Consider the following 18,352-nt stretch of genomic DNA (forward strand, 5'->3'; position numbering starts at 1 on the left):
ATGAATGATAATTAATGATGGTGATAAATGGCCTGGGGAGGGGACTGGATCAATGCCTTTCCTATGAGCCTGTGCACAGGTTGGGATGGCAGCTGTGGGGAGAAGCTGGATCCAAGCTCTTGGTCAATGTGGCAGAAGTGAATGGGGAGCATTGCTAGGGAAGATATAGGAAAAGGACTGGAGAGCTGAGGATCAGGCAGGGGTTAGGGAGGGAGAGCAGACCTGGGAACTCTGCGGATTTGCCCAGAGACTCCAGAATTCTAAGAGAATTACTGGGTCTCCGGGCCAATACCAGAAACCAATCTGCTTGGACCCGGAAAGAAGAAAGGAACGCCATTGGTCATGCGCGGCTGAAAAAGGAGGAACTCGACAGTGATTTCTACCATCTCTTAACTTCGCTTCCTCGTGACACCACCTGCTCCTGCACAGCCTGCTTCCTGTATCCAGCCACTTGCCCGCCCCATCCTGTTTGCCTTAACCAATCGACATTGCGATTTCCTGCCCGTGCATCGAACGAGGAGTAAGAAACAGACAGCATCCACTTCTGCAGCACAGGAGGAGAAGGAAGAGGCTGCTGCTGCTCCAGGAGCCCACGTTAGAGTGGGGGGGAGAGAGAATGAATGCGCATGTCTGTGAGAGTGAGTGAGTGTGTATTTGTGTAGGAAGAAGAGATCTGAGAGTGTATGTAGGTGAGTAGGAGAGAGCTGAGTGCAAGTGAGCATGGGTGTGAAAGTGAGTGGGCATGTGTGTGTATGGAAGAGGGAGAGACGTGAGTGTATACGGGTTGGTGGGAGAACGGTGGAAGTAAAGGTGTAAATGTACATGAGAGAATGTGAGAGAATATGCAGTGAAAGTAAGTGAGAACATGTAAGAGTGTTTATGAGAGCAAATTTGTGAGCATCCGGTCCCACTGTGTGCAGTTGCCCCTCCGCTAATCCATGGTAATCTCAGGGTGACTGGAAGTTAAAAGTTCCCAGGGATGCCAATATCTTCACATTTGTGTTGTCAGATGTTGGTAATTTTGTAATAAAGTCAGGCTCCTAATCATATCTTATCCTTGTACTGCTAGCAGGAGCTTGTCTTTTTGAAATGGTGGTTTTCAATTTTCAGCAGTGAGCAAACGTCAGGTGCTAGGTGGTGTCAGAGAGCAGGATGTTCATTTAGGCAGCACTAACAATAGACACATTGACAGGAGGCTGGGGAAAGCTGCTTTCCCTATGACTCACAGCACTCTGCAGTTTATACATCTCAACAATACATGGCCTATTTTCCAAACTGCTTAGCCAAAACAAATTCTGGTGCTGAGGAAGACGGTGGGGGCCAGTATACAATCTAGGTCATTGTCTTAGTCTGGAGGAATTTACATAAGATTGATTCACACGGACTCATCGTTTTACATGCCAGCTTGTTCTGTCCCCATGTAAGTGGTGATGGTAAGGGCTAGCGGTTACTGCCCCAAGTGAAGGAACCAGTTTAACATTAATATCATCTTTACTATTTATTGCTGTAATGAACAAAAATGGGATTATGCTGACACGGATTTAGATTTAATAGGCAACACCAAGATGGTGTGCAAAGGGAAAGAAAGTCCGGCTTGTAAGTAATTCAAATCTACCTGCTGCAACGTGAGAAGTGGAAAAGAACGTGCAGCCCACCCTTCTTAAAGAGGGAGGGGATTCCAAGGGATTGGAGAAGAGCAAATGTAGCAGCACTGCAGACTTTACTAGCAGGGAACATGCTGGCAACAGCAAAGAGAGGAGACTGCAGCAGCGTAAAGCAAGTCCAGGACAGACAAACCCAGAAGAGTGGGAGTCCCCTCTGCTGAAGGGAGGGCTTGCTACTGGAACAAGCAACTGTGCTGAGCAACTTGAAGGAAAGCTACGCCTGTCTGCAGAGGACACTGAAATCTCCATGCTGGAAAGGGTGAGGAAACAAAATGAGATAGGAACAAGCAGGAAGATTCAGGGTGGAAATGTGCAAAATCAATCATCTGGGTTGCACGAATGCGTCAGCCATCTCTCAATAAGAAGGACAAGAACTGAAAGAGTGTCAAACAAAAAATATAGGAACAATCATCTCTGATGACTTGAGGATAGCTTTCCCATAAGAACATAAGAACCTGCCATGCTGGGTCAGACCAAGGGTCCATTAAGCCCAGCATCCTGTTTCCAACAGAGGCCAATCCAGGCCACAAGAACCTGGCAATTACCCAAACACTAAGAAGAACCCATGCTATGGATTAATGAAGTCTTTATCTTGGCAGCCACATTATTCTACATGTCTGGAGACAACCGGATGTGCCTTCTCCTACCCAGTGGTGCAATAGTATTCATAATTCACTAATTATGGAAAAACTTTCAAGCAAGATGTCTTCTTTGATGAATAAGAAAAGAACTTTGGATATTTGGATGCCATACATAATATTACCACCGTATAGCGTTCCTAGCCAAATATTGAACGAGCTGCATTTTTAACATTTTTCTTTTTCTCTCTCGTATTTGTCATTATATGCTAATTGCCTTCTCAGCAGAGCTGGGGATGATGGGTTTGGAGGGAGGTTGGGGAGGACAACACATAGGGATTGGGTAATCTGTTGGGTAACCTAAGAGTTACATAAACATGTGATATGTATCATATGTTCTTGGACTTTTTTTGTTTAATTTTTAAAATGTTAATAAACAGATTTAAACAAATTTGGGAGGCATAAAATTCAAAGCAACTGTTTTTAAAACCATAAAATCTTCTGTGATAATCCTCTATATGCTTACCGGGTTCCTCCAGAGAGTCTTATTGGGGCAGATATAATAAGGTGCGCTGAAGCTGCCATGGGTTTGGATGTGCGTTTTCCCGTGCAAAGCCCTATACGGGGATGTAATAAGGGTTTTGTGCGTGGGGGAAAGCGCGTATGAACGTGCTTACAGACCCGCGGTTTTTCCTGCACGAAAGCATGCTAACGGCATGCAAAGGAGGCGATTAGCTGATCATAGGCAATGCAGGGAGCCACGCTAATGCTAATGCAGGTTTTTTACCACCATGGTCAGGGCACGAGTTAAACGTCAGCGCTGACTCGGAGGGCCCTATGTCTGCGTCCGAGCATCCTGAAAACCACCCAGCCCAGTGCCTATCATGGCGTCCGGGTGGCCAGCTTAGCTAGGCGCTTTTCTGGGTGCCCAAACATACAGATTTGCAAGCAACTAAGCTCCTAGCTCAGCGCCTGAGTGGCAAGGTAAGCTAGGCACCTTTCTGGGCAACCAATCATATAGATTTTTCTGTCATGAATAGAGCACGAGTGGCCTGAGAAGCAGCTAGCTGAGCGCCTCTCTCAGCTTCAGAGTGGCCAGCTTAGGTAGGTGCTTCCCTGGGCGGACAGATACACGTCCAGAAGAGAGGCAAGATTGTTAATTAATTCACATCCAAACTGAGCACCTACCTCACTGCTATGCCAGTGTGAATTAGCATGCAAAAATATTTGCCATGTTTTCTGCAGCACAGTTACTGGAAATATTAAAATTAGTTTCCAGGGTCATACTTTCACTTACTAGAGAGACTCGTTCCCTCGCTCGCTTTTATGCGGGGATTATTGGTGCGAGTTTTGAGTGTGGATGCGGCCATTACATAGGTCCTTACTGCATTGGGTACATGCATTTTCCTGTATGTGTGGAGATTTCTGTGCGCAAATCATTTGCATAATTTATGGTTTTTACATCCCGCGGAAGTGGCAGCTTCACCTGCATGCGGTGATCAAAACCTGCACCCGTTTTGCCGTGGGTCTTATACATCGGCCCCATTACCTGGTGCATTCTCGGGATCAAATCCAGGGCTATGAATTTGGGAGTTACCATCCCTTCATAAAGATAGTGCAATACACTTGGAAATTTCCCCTTGCCGGGGATATTTTTCCCTTCTCAAAAATGTCATTTTGATATTTTTTTTAAACCAGAGAATATAAGGTGCTGATAAACAAGTTGGAAGAATCAAGTATTTTACTATCTGCCCAGTTAATTGAAAAGGATTCGACATCTCTTAGCCAGATTAAGAACAAGGGTGCACTTCCAGTATTTTCAATTAAGATAAATACATAATAATGCTTTCTCCTGATGGCAGTTAACATTTTTATAGAGTGACATTCGTTGGGAGCATCACATCGGTTTCCAGAGAACTAGTAATGCAGCGTAACAGAGCTTTACAGTGAACAAATCTCAACCGGGAGGGGGGTGGGGAGAGGTATTTAAAACTAAGACTTGGGAATTATAGCAGGTGAACAACAAGTTTTTGAAACTATGCATGTCATTCAACTGATATGTACATTACTTATTGTCAATGTAGAGAGTTTTTATCTGAAAATAAAGTGCTACAAACATAACCTGCATGGGAAGTAGGAAGAGTGGCCACATCTCCCTGCGTCACTTCAGGATGATTGATGACTGGCATCCAGTCCCCTGGAGGCCGTGATTCCCAAGACAGATGCCAGGATGAGCATCCTTCTCCGTGGAAATGCCTTCGCCTGGTGCCGGAATCGACAGAACCCCAGAACAGTGTAAAGGGCCGGCCCCAGTTTACCTTAAGACAGCGGATTATGGGTACCGGGTGGCTCCCAGAGCCACTTATAGTGCAGGCTCAGAAAGAAGCAAAAGAGAGGCCTGGGAACTACAGAAGCAGCCAGCTCCTTCCCAAAGAACTGAGAGGGAAGCAGCCTTGAGACTGTGACTAAGAATGCTTGTGAACGCTGACGCACTGAGGAAAGCCCTGAATGCTTCACTCATTGGATGGAAGGTGCTAGCCGCTCTCTGGCCTCAATGCTGACGCCTGTGGGATGGGTTCTTTTTTCCTGTTGCCCATGAGCTGCAGGTAGGAGTCATTTTCCTGTATATGGACCACTCTGATGTTGTGCTTGGCCACCAGAGGGCACATCTATTATTGTGATCTGCACATAGAGCATTTGTTAAATTCACTGGACAAAAAACGTAAGGTGAAATCAGATAACTTGATATTACAAATCATCAACAGATCTCTTGAAGCACATGGATGAAAACAAAACAAAATAACAAAAACAATCAAGGGAAGCCTAATGAGAATGAGAGAAGTAAGCCAGAAGGACCTATATGCAAAGAGAAACATTTTTCACAGAAGAGACTGATTAGGCTCTATGGAAAATTAGAAAGGAGGGGGCCCGCACAGTACACACGTGCTCAGCAGAGCATACCAAAAGCTTCGGAGTAAACTCCACCGGATAATGTTACCCACCTATGAGAACTACTACATCCTACTTGTTCTTGGAGAAAGCCTAATCACCTTATGTCGAATGTTTTTTATATCATACCAAGACACAATTCTAATCTGCTTCACCATGCTGGGCTATTCTGACATTTGTATTCCTGCCTAAGCAGCTTAAAGAAAAATTATACATCAAAATATATTTCATAACAATGCAGAATTACATAAATGCTAAACTTAGAGACAAGTTTTAATCTACTAAATAGGTTCAACCTTCTATAATGAGCAGAATGCATCAGTAAGAAACCCATCCTGGAATCTCATTTCCCCTTCAGTCCTACCTTCGAAGTCAGGTCCCGATGGAAGATGCCCTTGGAGTGAAGATAGGAGAGTCCCAAAGCGATGTCGTAGGCCAGTTTCACTCTGACCTGCCAAGGGAGGTGCTGGTCACATTCTAATAGTTGTTCCAGGTTTCCACCATTGATGTACTGCAAGGAAAGACATTTATTGTGCATTCATTTCCTTTTCAAATACAACTACACATCAATGATCCTGTACAGGGCATGTGGGCTTTTCATCCTCAACTGACAGTAAACCAAATGTAACATCTGAGCTATGAAAGAGGGGCTTGAGCCCTTGTTCCTCAAGCCAACTCGTTTTAGAAAGCACAAGCTACAGTGGCATGGACTTGAGTTATTGGAGATTTCGCAATGAGTGGATGAAGGTGAAGTTAGAGGAAGCTGTCTCCAGCAGCTCTCATGCAGCAGCTTAACACCGTGTGACCTAGCAATGGATTAATATGCGCATTGTAAAAGGAAATCAATGTACTGTAATGATTGTGCAGTAAGAGAGAATCACGTGATGCGCTGAGGTGGCAGCAGCCCAGGATAGTGCAGAGCTTTTCAATAAGGACTGAAGCAGAAATTAAGCACATCACTGCAGGGAGGTAATGGTGGCTGAGAAGACCAGAGATAAATTACTCCAGGGCTGGGCTAATCCCAGGGACTACAATGTTACTGCAGTGCCCAGACTCTGCCACCATTACCTGACAAGAGGCGGGTAGAGCCCCATACTCACCCCTCCTGCCATGCTCCAAACAGCAGCAGAAGTGGGCATCAGCAGGAGGAGAAGGTGGTTTGTGGCTCTTCTCATCAGACAGAAGAAATCAGGAAGTTAGAAGCTGGCACCAGCATGGGCACCAATACCTAATCTGGACCAGACTGGTCCAATCCAGGGTTACTACTTACTAGGAATATGCAGCCAGAAAAATTTAATTTTCTTTTTCAGTTCATTTTCTTTTTTTTAATAAATAGTGCATACTCATTTTTTTTTTTTTTTTAACATGCACTAAAAACACAAATGCACATCCCTACTATTTATACTTCACACCGTAGAAGTGCTGTGTTTGAGACAATACAACATGCTCAATTACAGAAAGCACTAAATTTATAGAAACATATAGAAACATAGAAACATAGAAATGACGGCAGAAGACGACCAAACGGCCCATCCAGTCTGCCCAGCAAGCTTCACATTTTTTTTCTCATACTTATCATCTGTTTCTCTTAGCTCTTTGGTTCTATCTTTGGTTCTATCTTAGCTCTTTGGTTAAACCTGCTGCTGGTAATATTGGTCCATAGCTTAAAGTGATGGGTGCTTTTTGGCTCTTCTCCCAAAGATACAAGCAATGCATTCGTTTTCCCTGACAGAGGTCAAATATCCTGCCATATGATCGGAGCAACACTGGCTGGACGGGTATTATACAACTATAAAGAAGCATTTTACTATGCTTAACTTTTAGCAACACTATTTTGAAAAACTGCTTTAACAAACGAAAAGCTCTCCTGCAAAGAGATGACCTGGATGCAAACAGCTGCAGCTCTCATCCGCCCTTGCCGTAAATGTCTTCCTTTAGCTGATCCCGGAAACTCATGCAAGTTTTTTTCCTTTTGTAAAGCCTCCAGAGGAGTGTGCATATTTCACATTTTTCTTTAAGCATATGTAGTAAAAAAAACCCCAAAACAAAACCTTACTCTAAAGCTGGCATGTTATCCAGAATAAAAAGCACAGAGTGCCACATGTATGATGACCTCTTGCCAGCTGGGAGATGATGTCTGTTCAGTAAATGCAAAGAGCTCCTGGCTCTCAGAGAACAAGTCAGATCTCTGGAGGCTAGAGTGGCCCACCTGGAGGAGCTATGAGAGACAGAGACCTTCATAGTAGAGAAGTCCCACCTCCAATCTAGTAGCCCCTGTGTTACCTTGGAGGAGAAAGTTCACCTGGAAGGAGAGCATCACCTTCAGACAGGAAGCAATCCTGTAGCTAGGACCTGCGCTCAAGGTGATTTAGCATCCTCTCATACAGAGAATAGGTCTTCAGGGGCACGTGACCAGGAGGGAAAGGTCAGGATGGCAATTATAGTTGGTGATTCAATTATTAGGAAGGATGATAGCTGGGTGGCTGGTGGACATGAGGATCACTTAGTAACTTGCCTGCCTGGTGCAAAGGTGGCGGATCTCATGCAACACATATATAGGATTTTAGATAGTGCTGGGGAAGAGCTGGCTGTCTTGGTACATTGGGTACCAATGACATAGGAAAAGTGCAGGAGGGAGGCTCTGGAAGCTAGATTTAGGGTTTTAGGTAGAAAGTAGAAATCCAGAACCTCCAGGGTGGCATTCTCAGAAATGCTCCCCGCTCCACGTGCAGGACCCCAGAGCAGGCAGAGCTCCGGAGTCTCGATGTGTGCATGAGACCATGATGGAGAGAAGAGGGTTTTAGGTTTGTTAGGATCTGGGCATCCTTCTGAGGAAGGGTGGGGCCTTTTCCGAAAGGATGGGCTGCACCTTAACCAGAGTGGAAGCAGGCTACTGGTACCAACCTTTACAAGGGAGGTAGCGCAGCATTTAAACCAGATGATGGGGAAAGCCGTCAGTTGCTTAGAAGCGCATGGATGGGAAGGATGTATCTGTGAAGGATGCTACGAGAACTGAGAAAATAGGGCATCTTAGTATAGAGGCTGCAATATTTGCTAAAGTGGAGCAGATGCCTTTAAGTAAAGAGCACACAGAGGAGCTTGGCATCTTTCTACCCCTTGGGATCCTGCCAGATACTTGTGACCTGACGTGGCCACTCTTGGAAACAGGATATTGGGCTTGATGGATCCTTGGTCTGACCCAGTATGGAAAGTCTTATGTTCAAACTTCTTCTTTAATCCTAAAAATGTGATGGCAATTATACCAAAATAAGCATGGGTGTAGCTTGCTTATTGCGGCGGTTACTACCCCTACTACCCCTAACTTATCAGCTAGATATTCACTTGGATGCAGCTCCATCACTGCTCTCTACATTAATGGTGGGGGTGGAAAGGAAATAGAACCAAGAGCTAAGAGAAACAGATAAGTATGAGAGAAAAAAGTGTGTGAAGCTTGCTGGGCAGACTGGATGGGCCATTTGGTCTTCTTCTGCCGTCATTTCTATGTTTCTATATAAACGATCTGGAAAGAAATACGAAGAGTGAGAATCAAATTTGCGGCTGATACAAAATTATTCAGAGTATTTAAATCACAAGCAGATTGTAAATACATTACAGGAGGACCTGTACCTTTCTCCATCACAATTACCGGTATATATTTTTTGAGATGCGGTGACCAGAATTGTACACCGTATTCAAGGTGCGGTCTCACCATGGAGCGATACAGAGGCATTATGACATTTTCTATTAACCATTCCCTTCCTAATAATTCCTAACATTGGGCCTCATTTTCCAAGCACTTTACCGCGTGTGATAAATTCGCAAATCGCGTTAACAGCTGTTAACGCGATTTGCGAATGCAAATTAGTCATTTTGTATTCAGGGGGCGGAGCATATGTAAAGCGGGAACCTGTGTATCGTGTAGGATTACCGCCATCCACGATAGTCCCAGACAGCCTGTTTGAGAGAGAGAGAGAGAGAGAGAGAGAGAGAGAGAGAGAGCGAGAGAGAGACGAGAGAGCGAGAGAGAGAGAGAGAGAGAGAGAGAGAGAGAGAGAGAGAGAGAGAGAGAGAGAGAGAGAGAGAGAGAGAGAGAGAGAGAGACTTACTATAGTGCCTATGCCCTACATAGGTATTTTAACCCCTATAGGAGGGCCACCTACTAACTCGGGGTGGGGATTAGGTATGAGCGTCGGGGGCCACTTTCGCATTCCACATGAGACCTACGGACTGAACAGTGGTCTCTAGTGCAGATTTGCTGGCCGTCGGAGTGAGGACGCTCACTCCAAGCGGAGATTTGGCCAACATTCTCTCCACCTAGCATGTTGTTGCCCAGGTAGAGTGTCCATGAAGCTAGGTAGAGAGAACGTTGCCCAAACCACTTCTTGGAGTGAGCGTCCTCACTCCGACAGCCAGCAAATCTGCACTAGAGACCACTGTTCTGTCCGTAGGTCTCATGTGGAATGCGAAAGTGGCCCCCAACCCCCGACGCTCATACCTAATCCCCACCCCGAGTTAGTAGGTGGCCCTCCTATAGGGGTTAAAATACCTATGTAGGGCATAGGCACTATAGTAAGTCTCTCTCTCTCTCTCTCTCGGAGCCTGAAACAGGCTGTCTCGAACTATCGTGCACCGCGATAAAAGAAACCGGTAATTATCGTGCACTGCGATAAAAGACTGAAAGAATCATCGTGCAGTGGGAAAACATCGCGTGCGGCGCTAATGTTTTCGCGAATGGCGAAAACATCGCCGCACACGATGTTTCCCCACTGCACGAAAGAAGCCTCATTTGCATTGGTAACGCCCCCTAATGCGTTACCAATGCGATATTGGAAAATAAGGCCCATTGTTTGCTTTTTTGACTGCTGCAGCACACTGAGCTGACAATTTTAAAGTATTATCCACTATGACACTTAGATCTCTTTCTTGGGTTGTAGCACCTAATATGGAACCTAACATCGTGTAACTACAGCAAGGGTTATTTTTCCCTATGTGCAACACCTTGCACTTGTCCACATTAAATTTCATCTGCCATTTGGATGCCCAATCTTCCAGTCTTGCAAGGTCGTCCTGTAATGTATCACAATCCGCTTATGATTTAACTACTCTGAATAATTTTATATCGTCACAAATTTGATTACCTCACTAGTCGTATTTCTTTCCAGATCATTTATATTTATTTTGTTTGTTTTTATATACAGACATTCGATCGAAATATCACATCGGTTTACATATAACTGAACATAACTAAGGCAGGGGCTGCTTATTTTATATTGTAACTTAAAAAAGATAAGTTATAGATATAGATTTACATAGTAATTCAGGTTAACTGGAAATAGTAACTATGAGAAATAACATTTAACATGTGGATTTGATATGATAGAGGGAGAAGAATAGAGGAGGGGAGGGGGAAGCAAAAAGGATTAGGTATGTACAATTATTTTACGGAGGGAACCACAGGGAAAGCACCGGTCCAAGTACAGATCCCTGAGTCACTCTCCACTGTTTACCCTTTTCCACTGAGAAAATTGACCATTTAATCCTACTCTCTGTTTCCTGTCTTTTAACCAGTTTGTAATCCACGAAAGGACATCGCCTCCTATCCCATGACTTTTTACTTTTCTTAGACGCCTCTAATGAGGGACTTTGTCAAATGCCTTCTGAAAATCCAAGTATACTATATCTACCGGTTCACCTTTATCCACATGTTTATTAACCCCTTCAAAAAAATGAAGCAGATTTGTTAGGCAAGACTTCCCTTGGGTAAATCCATGTTGACTGTGTTCCATTAAACCATGTTTTTCAATATGCTCTATGATTTTGATCTTTAGAATAGTTTCCACTATTTTTCCCGGCACTGAAGTCAGGCTCACTGGTCTATAGTTACCCGGATTGCCCCTGGAGTCTTTTTTAAATATTGGGGTTACATTGGCCACCCTCCAGTCTTCAGGTACAATGGATGATTTTAATGATAGGTTACAAATTTTAACTAATAGATCAGAAATTTCATTTTTTAGTTCCTTCAGCACACTACGATGCATACCATCTGGTCCAGGTGATTTGCTACTCTTTAGTTTGTCAATCTGGCCTACTACATCTTCCCGGTTCATAGTGATTTGGTTCACTTCGTCTGACTCATCACCCCTTGAAAACCATCTCCAGAACTGGTATCTCCCCAACATCCTCATTAGTAAACACGGAAGCAAAGAATTCATTTAGTCTTTCTGCAATGGCCTTACCTTCCCTAAGAGCTCTTTTAACCCCTCGGTCATCAAATGGTCCAACTGACTCCCCTCACAGGTTTCTTGCTTCGGATATATTTTAAAAAGTTTTTATTATGAGTTTTTGCCTCTATGGCCAACTTCATTTCAGTTTTTTTCTAACTATTTTCCTCATTTATCAAAGTTTCCCTTTTGAAAGTTTAGGCAGTAAAGAGGACCGGAAGGCTCATCTGCATACTGCTCCCAGCAGTTCTATGTTGATAAGCAGGCACGAATTATCCATAAAACGTGCAAACACGGACTCAGATGTCAGCGCTCATTAAAGATTTACTGAGTATGCATGCTGCCTTGTAAGCCCATTAGTCTTCCTTCATCCAACCTACTGTACAGATGTGTCCCAGTCTCTATTTTTTGGTTTTTGGCCAAAGTGCTCTATTACTGTCTCATTGCTGCTTGTGGTTTTCTGCTGCTGCTTTAGCAGCTCATTAAACAGAACTTTTTAAGTCCCCCCCCCCCCAAAAAAAAAAAAAAGCGTATGGATAAGTTCACAGCCAAGAAGCCTATGGTTAGCGGCTTCAAGGCTTGCTTTCACCTCTAACTGCTACAGCTGTGCCCTAAGGAGGAGCATCAAATTTTAAATCAATTCCAGTTTGGATTCTGAAAATCATTGAGTATGGAGATTGTTACTCTCCACCTTAGTAATTGCTTACTGCAGGAGGCTAAAGATCAGTAGGTCACAGACTTCAGATGACAAGTCCCATTTCCAGGAAATAGTCTTTTTGGAAACCAGTTCTTCCTTTTTGTAGCAGTGCCTATAGTGGATTCCAGCAGTACTGAGCTGCCCTTGCAGGAACGTACCTATACATAAATTTCTAACACAGCACCAAGTTAAAAGCACAAACAGAGAAGAACTGTTTTGTTTTTGTGTTTAAAAGACATAAGATTTATTGCATAGGTAGAATGAGAATATCCCAGCTTCATATGGTGAACGGTTAGAGCTCTTGCCCAGTGCCACTCTTTAAATAATCTATGGTAATCCTGAAAGCAGCTCTGACTGGACTCGCTTCTGTGCTGCTCCAGCACATAGGAATGCCAAGCCTTTTATTTTTTAATAATCTGAAATGGATGTATGTTTCACAATAAAAAAAAAAAAGTATACAAACTAATCATTGCCAAAAACAATAATCCTTGGATAAATTGCCTCCTACGATCATTAAAGGAATTAGAAGGACAATGATGCTTAGGACACTGGCATAACTCCAGACACAGAGGTTTCTGCCCAGAGATAGAAAGGGAACAAATATTCACCTTTGCCCCCATGAAAGAAACCGTCATGTGAAAATCCTCAAGCTCTTGACCCTTTGAACTCAGAAAGGAGCGACTGGCTTGCTGTTCTTCAGATTTAATTTGGTCAGAGATCCCAGCTTTTGCCCCACTCCATCTGACCATGTTCTGGTTGCTAGAGATTCCAAAAATTCTCAGAAATAGCACATTTTTCATGTTATTTTTAGCCACTGTCAAATCAGTTTGAGTTGTAGGAATCTGAAGCTGGCAAAGTCCAAACACAACTACACATGGAGTTGATTTGGCCTGCCTCAATGACCTACAGTCAGGCAGTTTCGAGGACAACGGAAGCAAACGAACTGAATTCCAATCGGGAAGTCAGGCCAGCCAATTTAGAAAAAAAATATACTGTGTATCAACAGCTGCATCTACAATAACTACAGTAAACTGAATGGGATAAATACTGATTAGAGATGGGCTTCGGGTTAGGATTTCGTGTTGGGCCCCCCCCGCGGTAATTTTGTTTTTTCCGCGATTTGGGTTTGTTTTTTTTCGGGGGCCCCGATTTTCGGGTTCGCATGCGCAAACCCGAAAATGAATTTTTTCCGAAATTTCGGAAAAAATTAGATCATTTTTCAGTTCTCCCGAAACATTCCGAATTAGGCAATTTCATTGAAATTGCCTAATTTGGGAAAAACGATTGCACATCCCTACTGATTTATGCTGACTCACTCAACACAACCAAGATGAAAGCAAAGTTGCTTTCCTGTAACAGGTGTTCTTCAAACAGTAGGATGTCAGTCCTCCATCATCGGATGGAACCCGGCACGGAAAACTTATGTTAAAGTTTCTAGAACTTTAACTGAGCCTCTCTGAGCATGCCCAGCATGCCATTATACTATACATCCACACAGGGTCCCCTCAGTCTCACACCATAAAATTGAGAAACGAAAAATGAAAATAAGAACCAAACTCCGCAGGGTGGCAGGTGGATTTTGTGAGGATAGTCCTCCTGCTGACCTTGGAGAACACCTATTACAGGTAAGCAACTCTGCCTTTTCTGAGGAAAAGGAGGATGGCGTCCTCACACACACAGGAGAATCCCTAGCTACAGGCATCCCCAACATAAAAAGGGGCCAACAAAACACCAAAATAAATGCCAACGGATACTAGTTTTGTTGGTAACAAGAGGGGGGGCAGCCTGCATAGAAAGAACAGATCCTAGGCAGGAACAAAATTGGGTTCTACACCTCAAACAAGTTCCGAAGGACAGACTGGCTGAACCGACTGATGCATCAGCTATCTCTATCCAAACAGTAATGTGAGAGGGGGGTGGAGTCAAGATGGCGGCAGGCTAACGCTGGCGGTTCGGAGCTGCTCGTGATTTTTTCCTGGAATTTGAAATTTCTCTAAAGAATGCCCCTAAGAGAAAAGGACGTGTGAGGGTATATCCCTCCATACCCCCGACCTTACCAGGGCAACGTACAATTCCCAAACTTGCCGCACTTTACCCGCTTGGGGAAGTCAAAATCCCCGCTGAGGATTCGCCGTTGGGAGCGACGAATGCCTCTGGGGAAACATTTTTGAGTCCCCTGGACTTGCAACATCCGGTTGCACCAGGACTACAACCTCCTGCCTTACCCATGGTGTTAGAAGCGGAACCGAAGTACTTTGCCGAAAAACTGGAGGAAATGGAACCTGTAAGGAGAGGTCCGGAGAGTGCGGATACAATGGAAGACCTGGAATCGCCAGCAGCCGCAGCCCCAGCCCTGCCTGACCTCGGAGAGAGGGGTGAGTTACCTTGTATAGAAGATCACAGGGGACCCACGGCACAGGAAGAAGTGGTGAGCTTGAACAGCGGTCAAAGGCCGTTACAAGCCGGACTTGGTTACTCTTGACTCCCTTTGGGATTTAGTAACTTCGTATGACCTCACTTTTCAGGGGTTTACAAAGCAGTTAAATTCGTTGTCAGGAAAACTGGACAAAGTAACTCATGAACATGATGGTTTGATAAAAGAAAATACAAACAAGATAACTGTGATACAAGAAGAAGTCAAGTTGACGCAAAAAATGTGTCAAACTTTAATCCAAGATAAGCAAGTGATGAATAAAAAAATGGAGGCTATAGAAAATAGACTAAGAAGATTAACCTAAGAATCTTAAACTTCCCTAAGGTTATAGGGGAGCAACCCCGAGTTACCTTGAGGAAATATCTGACAGATTCTAAAAATTTCACCTGAACATTTACCATCTATTAATAAAGTCTATTTTCTCCCATATAATAGAGCTAGAGAGGGGAATCAGCCACAGTTAGACTTGAATAACCCAACTGATATCCTGGAATCCTCTACAGAAATATGAAAGAGCGACCTTACTTATTTATTTGATATAGAAGTTGATGTGAGTTTGTTAATGAAGAATTACTTTCAACATATGAAAGAGAATTTCATGGGCCATCGAGTTCAGGTTTTCCCAGACTTGTCAAAGGTAACTCAGGAAAGGAGGAAAGCCTCTCTCTCTATGAGGCAAGAATTAAATACAATAGGGGCTAAGATGCTTTTAAGATATCCATGCAAAAGCGTGGTCACCTACAATAAAGATGTTTATATATTTTTTTGCCCCGGAACAGCTAAGAGTATTTATAGACTCTAGAAAGAGGGCTTATTTAACCTCCTCTCCAACAGAGGGCCATGGGTAATAATGCAAATCTAAATATATAATTGGGGTAAAGAATTGAACCTGTTAAGCTTTTACTAAGTTTTGTTTGATTTTCTTATTTACAAAGTGAAGTCTCCCAAAACATTCCCCCCCCCCCTCAACTCACAAAGATTGTGATCTAATAATTTGATTTAATAATTATGTAAAGAAGTATGTTACTGTTTTCTGATTCAAAGTATATCTTTGTAAAATTATTGAAAATGATTAAAATATAAATAAAAAAACAAAACAAAAAGCAGTAATGTGATGTGAATGAGTTGATTCAACTCCATGTCACAGCTCTTCAGAGCTCCTCCCACAGGAACTGCTCACAAGTGGACCACTGACGCTGCCATGGCTCAAATACAGCAAGCCTTGACCTAACCCTCAAAATGCAATCCCACCTGGATGTAATAGAAGGAGATGCAGTCTGCTAGCCAAGTGGAAAGCGTCTACTTGGCATTGGCGATCCCCAATCTGTTCTGTAAAAAAAAAAAACAACCCAAAAAGTTTGGTGGACTGTCTATGGACTTCTGTCCGCTCCAGATAAAAGGCTAAGGCTCTTTTGCAGTTCAAACTGTGCGAGGCTCGTTCACCTTGGTGTGAATGGGGCCTGGGAAAAAAGGTTGGCAGGATGATGGACTGGTTAAGAAGGAAGTCTGACGCCACCTTAGGTAGGAAGTTAGGGTGTATGCACAAGACCAGCCTATCATGAAAAAAAGTTGTGTATGGTGGATAAGTCACTAAGGCCTGTAGCTCACCGATGCTGCGAGCTGAAGGGACATGCTCCAAAAATATGACCTTCCAGGTCAGGAACTTCAGGTTACAGGAGAACAGAGGCTCGAAGGGAGCTTTCATCAGCTGAGCTAAAACCATACTGAGGTCCCAAGTCACAGTGGCTTCATTTAAAGCAGCCCCACATGAATCGTACAGCTATAGGCTGCACAGAAATGGACTTATTTTCTACACTAAGGTGATATGTGCCAAGAGCTTTCAGGTGAACTCTAATGGATTTATTTATTTTATTTATTTAAAATTTTTATATACCGGCATTCATGATACAATCACATTATGCCGGTTTATTTAGTCTTCAGATTAGTCTCAGAGAGGTGTAGAAGATAGTCAAGCAGTTTTTGTGTGGAGCAGGACAAGAATACAAAGCATAATCAGGACACATCATGACAAACTTTTGAGCAGCAACCTGATTTCTCAAGAAAAGGGGGGAAGCTGGTTTTCTACCACCAAACACTTGGCTGATGTTTTAATGGAGTACTATTCTCAACTATACTCCAACACACCGGATCTTGCGGAGATCCATTTTAGATTCTTTGAGAACCTGTGTTTACCGATAGTCTCGAATACACAATTGGAAGTTTGAATGCTCTTAAGATAAATGAAATTCAGGTTGCTATTTACTCTCTAAAATTACTCAAGGTTCCAAGGTAAGACAACTTCGGCTCTGAATTTTACAAATTGCTTGCTACTAAGGTTTCTAAGTCACTACTTGATATGTATAATTATTGCTTTTCAGGGGGGGCTTTGTCTCAGGGAGCACATCACTCAATTACAGCGTTTTTGAAACCAGGAAGGGATTCCAACGATCCTGACTCCTACAGGCCTATTTCTCTAACGTGGATATTAAGTTGTTGGCCTCAATTTTGACGAATTGCTTGAGTTAATTTTGCCCTCCTTGGTATTGGTGGATCAAACTGGCTTTGTCAAACGGTGTCATGGCATGTGGAATGTACGCAAATTGCTTGAGGCCCTATACAATCCCGGTCCTTTTAAATTGTGCAGGATTGGTGATTAGCCTTGATGCTGAAAAGGCCTTTGCAAGGTTTAGTGGACCTATATATTCTGGGTGTTGGAAAGGTTTGGAATTTCGGGGTGGATACATCTTTATGCTTTTCCTGAGGCTCAGTGGTGAATTAATGGGGCTATTTCTCTATTACTATACCTGTTAACTATTGAACCATTGGCTCTTAAGCCCAAGGCTTCAACTGTGCTCAAGGGATTTAAGATAGGTTCTTCAGAATATCGAATGTGTCTCTTTGCAGACGATATGCTTTTGTTTGTCAGAAATCCCATGATTTCTTTATCTCACATTATGGATCTTTGTCATTCTTGGTAGACTTGCAGGGTTGAAGATTAATTTTATCAAGTCTAAGGCTTTGGCGGTTGAAGATTCCACTAGACTAAATCAGCAAGGAGACTTTCCTCTCAGTTGGGTACATTATAAATCAAAGTATGTGGATATTCAAATTCCCAGAGATGAATCATTGCGGTATTCTGCAAATATATGATCTTTACTAGGGGAATTTCAAATCTCAATTACAAGCATGGGTGGATTTACCGCTTTCCTTATTCGGCAGATGTGCTTTATACAAAATGGTGATATTCCCTAAGCTATTCTATAAACTACAAATGGTTAGCATATCTAAAAGCTATAGTTGTCCAATTCTTCTGGCGGGGTAAGAGGGCTAGGAGTAGTTATGCTAAATTGATGTGCCCTAAGCATATAGAAGGCATAATTTTCCAGATGTTAGGTTTTACAGTGTTGCTTGCCAACTCCGTTTTTTATGAAGTGGGTCACTAATTCTTATGTTTTTTGTACCTCAAATTTAGTTTCTGCTAAATCGTCTTCCTCCCCTCTGGGTTAGTTACATGCTTCAGATGGTGAACTACTGGATGAGCTTAGAAAATGCTGGTTGTTTAGACCCATTCAGCTTGCTTGGCACTACTTATGCAAGTATTAGGGAGACCCTGCTTAAGCATCAGTCTTTTTGCCACTAGTTGGTAATCCAGGGTTTAACCCAGGATTGCGAGAGATGATTTTTCGTCTCTAGAAAGAACAGGGGCTTGTTGATATTACATCATTTTATTGTTTTGATGGACAATGTCCTTTTCCTTTGAACTGTGTGATAAATAACAGATTCCCAGACCTCACTTCTATAGGTTTTTA

General features: G+C 43.1%; 1 protein-coding gene across 4 annotated transcripts in view; it reads right to left on the reverse strand.

The window, feature by feature from the left end:
* LOC115099718 (dual specificity testis-specific protein kinase 2-like) overlaps window positions 1-18,352 on the reverse strand; it is a 129,179-nt gene that overhangs the window by 72,608 nt on the left and 38,219 nt on the right. For all 4 annotated transcript variants that reach the window (XM_029617488.1, XM_029617486.1, XM_029617489.1 and 1 more), the window contains one exon: window positions 5,556-5,702. In XM_029617488.1, coding sequence (XP_029473348.1) covers window positions 5,556-5,702 — 147 coding nt within the window. The remainder of the gene's footprint in view (window positions 1-5,555; window positions 5,703-18,352) is intronic.

This window comes from Rhinatrema bivittatum, chromosome 10, assembly GCF_901001135.1.
Source record: "Rhinatrema bivittatum chromosome 10, aRhiBiv1.1, whole genome shotgun sequence".
NCBI lineage: Eukaryota > Metazoa > Chordata > Amphibia > Gymnophiona > Rhinatrematidae > Rhinatrema > Rhinatrema bivittatum.